General features: G+C 35.1%; 1 protein-coding gene across 1 annotated transcript in view; it reads right to left on the bottom strand.

The window, feature by feature from the left end:
* lcp1 (lymphocyte cytosolic protein 1 (L-plastin)) overlaps positions 1–5,000 on the bottom strand; it is a 37,036-nt gene that overhangs the window by 5,308 nt on the left and 26,728 nt on the right. The window contains exons 10-12 of the mRNA XM_079822435.1: positions 4,245–4,440; positions 3,989–4,067; positions 682–796 (exon numbers count right to left, since the gene is read on the bottom strand). Coding sequence (XP_079678561.1) covers positions 682–796; positions 3,989–4,067; positions 4,245–4,440 — 390 coding nt within the window. The remainder of the gene's footprint in view (positions 1–681; positions 797–3,988; positions 4,068–4,244; positions 4,441–5,000) is intronic.

Genomic DNA, 5,000 nt, shown 5'->3' with positions numbered 1-5,000 from the left:
GTGTGTGTGTGTGTGTGTGTGTGTGTGTGTGTGTGTGTGTGTGTGTGTGTGTGTGTGTGTGTGTGTGTGTGTGTGTGTGTGTGTGTGTGTGTGTGTGTGTGTGTGTGTGTGTGTGTGTGTGTGTGTGTGTGTGTGTGTGTGTGTGTGTGTGTGTGTGTGTGTGTGTGTGTGTGTGATGGGTAGGTTTAGGGGTAGGGGTTGTGTGTGTGTGTGTGTGTGTGTGTGTGTGTGTGTGTGTGTGTGTGTGTGTGTGTGTGTGTTGGGTAGGTTTAGGGGTAGGGGTTGTGTGTGTGTGTGTGTGTGTGTGTGTGTGTGTGTGTGTGTGTGTGTGTGTGTGTGTGTGTGATGGGTAGGTTTAGGGGTAGGGGTTGTGTGTGTGTGTGTGTGTGTGTGTGTGTGTGTGTGTGTGTGTGTCCTTCATCTTCTAGTGTTAACTGTAACTGCGGCTGTATATCAGTTATATTATCACGTTATGAATGAAAGACAACACACATAAATATAAGAAGTTATTTGTTAAATGCTGAGCATAAATAAGAGATAGATATAAAAATGATTTAGAATAAAAAATATATAATACAAAAATTGTATTCATAAAATTGTATTAATTTAAATATATATATATATTCTGACTTAAATGTGTTAATGCCAGGCCCTGAAGTGATGGAGCGTTTGACCTCTCACCTTCTTCATGTTGCTGCCCAGTTTGGTGTAAGGAGGTTTGTTGACTTTGTCCCAGTCCACAGGAACCTTGATCTTCTCATACAGCTGGAAGATCACCAGCGCATCAGCCAGATCCCTAGAAGAACAGGACCTCAGTGAGAACAGGCAGACAGTGCTGTAGGTGTCATGAGAAATCACACCAGCTGGACATAGAGCCTGATCTCAGGACAGTCCAGAGCCTTTCAGCAGCCATTCTACGTCATCAACCTAGAACGCAAACAAAATGGCGCCGCCCATTGTCCAAATATATAATGGTTTTTAAATAACGTGGATCTTTTGTGGGTTTCTACTACATATTTCAGTAACAGACATCTTTTATGTTATATTAAGCCATACAAGTCTTAACACCAGGGGATCCTTTTAAAGTGATAGTGTCCTCAAAACTCATACAGGTTTGTGTAAATCCACTTGGGGTTCAGAGTATTTATTGTTTCCCACATTAATTGCACACATGTCTAGTACAATTATGTGGTTTTGTTTCATTAATACAGTGTTTACTTTTTTTTTTATTCACTCCGAAAGAATGGAAGTGAAATGTGACAACATGCCCCATTGGTGAAGTACATTAACATGACCACAGCTTAAAAATGTGACCTGATATAATAAAAAAAAAATACAAGAAAAACTAAAATATTTTGTCAACAAAATACAATCATTAACTTTTTAAAATAAAATAATGGCATTTTTTAGTCATTAAAAATATAAGCATTTTTGAGTTTGACTACAAACACATCACTAAATACAGCATAGTTCAAAACATAATCATAATTAATCATTTCTGAACATTAACTCTCAGTCATTATTCACCCTTGGTTTCTCAAAAGAATTCATAAAAGTATAGAATATAATGGGATATTTCTAATAGGGGCTCATTGTAACCCCATCTGCACATCTGGGATGTAAATCTGCTGTTTGATCAGCATTAAAGTACGATCTCAACTGTTAAATAACAGATATAAGATTACAATAATATCAGATTTGTCTTATTTTAAATAAACACAAAGATGAAAACTAAACTTAAGTAAGAAATTTACTTTTGCTATGGTTAAATACATGTTCTGTAATATCTTCCAGAGATTTTTTTAGTTTTGGCGCAATTTTTTCTCTAAATAATGTTGATTTGGCAACTAGTAAATACTCTGAGTTTGGTCATTCTGGCATGTGTGGAAAGGGTTAAAACGTGTGTGTGTTTCAACTAACCCCACTCTCTCCTAGATGATGACATTTTACATTTTTGGATGAACCCTTTAAGAGGCTTCAGCTGTGTTTGGAATGACATTCTACAGCTACATTATGTAAGTAAGTCAAACAGTAAACATTATCAAATGATTAATGATTCACAATATGGTTTGCTGTTGTTTTCTTTTGCAGGACTACATCATGCACATCCAGTCTGGAAACAAAAATGCTTATGCTGCATTTTAATAGCTGAGCATTGTTTCACACAGTCAAAACACAGCATCAGAGAAACTCCACTTAAAGCCTCTGTTTCAGGCAATGATCCAAAACCGCTTCAGCAGACACTGGAAATTCATTTTCAGACGCCGAAATTTCGTGCATCACTAATATAGGCCTGGTTATGGAAGCCCACTGATGGGAAATTCATGCTTTAGTAAATCATAATTAGCCGATGACATAAGTCAAACTGCATAAGTCATAATTATGACAAAAATTCAAACTTATGACATTAAAAAGGTGACATTTTGACAAAGTCATTTTATCACAACTTTACCTCATAATTATATTTTTGTCATAAGGGACTTTTGTGTCATAATGACAAAAATCTAAAAAAAAATGTACTTAATATGTCAATTATGAATTAGTATGTCATAATTTTGACTTTTTATGTCATAATTAGTAAGTCAACGTTATGACAAAAAGTCAAACTTGTGACATAAGTTTAAATTCTGGCATAAATTATGACAAATCGAAAGTTTTTTATCACAACTTTATCTCATAATTATATCTTTGTCATAAGTGGCTTATGTCATAATGACAAAAATCTTACTTATGTCAATTATCAATTAGTATGTCATAATTTTGACTTTTTGTCATAATTAGTAAGTCGGAGTTATGACAAATTGAAATTATGGCATAAATTATGACAAATTGAAATTATGACAAAATGTCATGATTTTTTAATCAAAACATCTTATAATTATGTCTGAGTTTGTCATAATTTACTTTTTATATCATAATGACAAGAATCTAAATTATTATTACTTAGTATGCCAATTATGAGTTAGTATGGCATAATTTTGACTTTTTATGTCATAATTAGTAAGTCAAGGTTGACACAAAAAGTTGAAATTCTGGCATAAATTATGACATAAATTGAAATTATGACAAAAAGTCGAAATTATGACGGGTTTTTTTTTCAACTTTATCTCATAATTATATCTTGTTCATAAGCAACGTTTATGTCATAATGACAAAAATCTAAATTATTACTTAGTATATCATTTATTAATTAGTATGCTATAATTTTGACTTTTTATGTCATAATTAGCAAGTTGGAGTTATGACAAAAAGTTGAAATTCTGGCTTAAATTATGTCATGACCATATCATGATTTTTTTCATCTCATAATTATGTCTAAGTTTGTCATAATTGACTTTTTATACCAAATCATATCATACCATATCATATATTTTGTCATATCATGACAAGAATCTAAATTATTATTACTTAGTATGCCAATAATGAATTAGTATGGCATCATTTTGATTTTTTTATGTCATAATTAGTAAGTCAAGGTTATGACAAAAAGTAAAATTGACTTTTTATATCATAATGACAAGAATCTAAATGATTATAACTTAGTATGCCAATTATGAATTAGTATGGCATAATATCATAATTAGCAAGTCAAAGTTATGACAAAAAGTCAAATTTATGACATAAATTTTGCCATAAATTGACATAAATCGAAATTATGACAACTTTATCTCATAATTATATCTGTCATAAGTGACTTTGTCATAATGACAAAATTCTAATTTATTACTTAATATGTTAATTAAGAAGTAGTTTGATAATTAGTATGATGAAGTTACTCATAATTGACGGATGTCATATTAAGTAATAATAATTTTGATTTTTCTCATGTCAATTATGAATTAGTATGATTTTGACTTGTGTCATAAATACAATGAACCAAAGCATGATTTTTATTCCTTATGTAGCAGAAATAGGCTAGTTCCAGATATATTATAGTGGTTTAACTGTGATTTATTATCACGTTATGCGTGTTTGAGGCGGTACTCACACATAGAGATGATTGACACGTGGATTAACCCCCAGTGAGTTCATCCAGTTCCTGAAGGTGCGTTCCTCTCTGGTCTCTCCTGACAGGGACAGAACACACACACATAGGTGAGACCACACAGAACCAGAGATTTGGAGGAATGTTGGGAACCAAACCCGGTTCCCATTGACTTCCATTCAAAGCGTCAGGTTGGGAACAGCATGAGTAGATGCAGACAGAATGATCATTTATTAAGAGGACGTTCAGATTCACTCACCCTCGATGGAGCTCCAGTCGATGTCCTGGTTTTCCGGCTTCTTGAGAGCGGGAAACTTGTTGAACAGATTGGCCACGTAGGCCAGGTTGAGTTTGGGGTTTCCGCGGACCACATCTGTGGCGGTGACGAACTGTCGGCAGCCCAGCCGGTCCGCCTGCTCCAGCATGTTCTCGGCCCTCTGCAGCTCATCTTTCTCCTGTCACAGGACAGACGAGGATGTTTGAGGCTCTGCTACAAAACTCACTCTAGGCCAACGCTTTTGCACAAGCTTCACTGAATCACTGAATATTGCTTCATAAATTGCATTGAACATGCTTTTCAGATGGAGTTCAGGTGTCTTCTCATGATATTATAATGGCCCACCAGCATGAATAAGACTACACTCTAAACAATGCTGGGTTAAAAACAACCCAAGTTGGGTTGAAAATGGACTAACCCAGCAACTGGGTTGTTTTAACCCAGCAAATGGGTCATTTTAACCCAGTGAATGGGTTGTTTTAACCCAGCATTTGGGTCGCTTTAAACCAGTGAATGGGTCGTTTTAACCCAGCGAATGGGTCGTTTTAACCCAGCGAATGGGTGATTTTAACCCAGCGAATGGGTCGAGCGAATGGGTTGTTTTAACCCAGCGAATGGGTCGTTTTAACCCAGCTATTGGGTAGTTTTAACCCAGCTATTGGGTAGTTTTAACCCAGCGCATGGGTCGTTTTAACCCAGCTATTGGGTCGTTTTAACCCAGCTATTGGGTAGTTTTAA

This window comes from Gobio gobio (genome assembly GCF_949357685.1).
Source record: "Gobio gobio genome assembly, chromosome: 7".
NCBI classification, from domain to species: domain Eukaryota; kingdom Metazoa; phylum Chordata; class Actinopteri; order Cypriniformes; family Gobionidae; genus Gobio; species Gobio gobio.
This window is presented reverse-complemented; position numbering and strand designations above follow the sequence as displayed.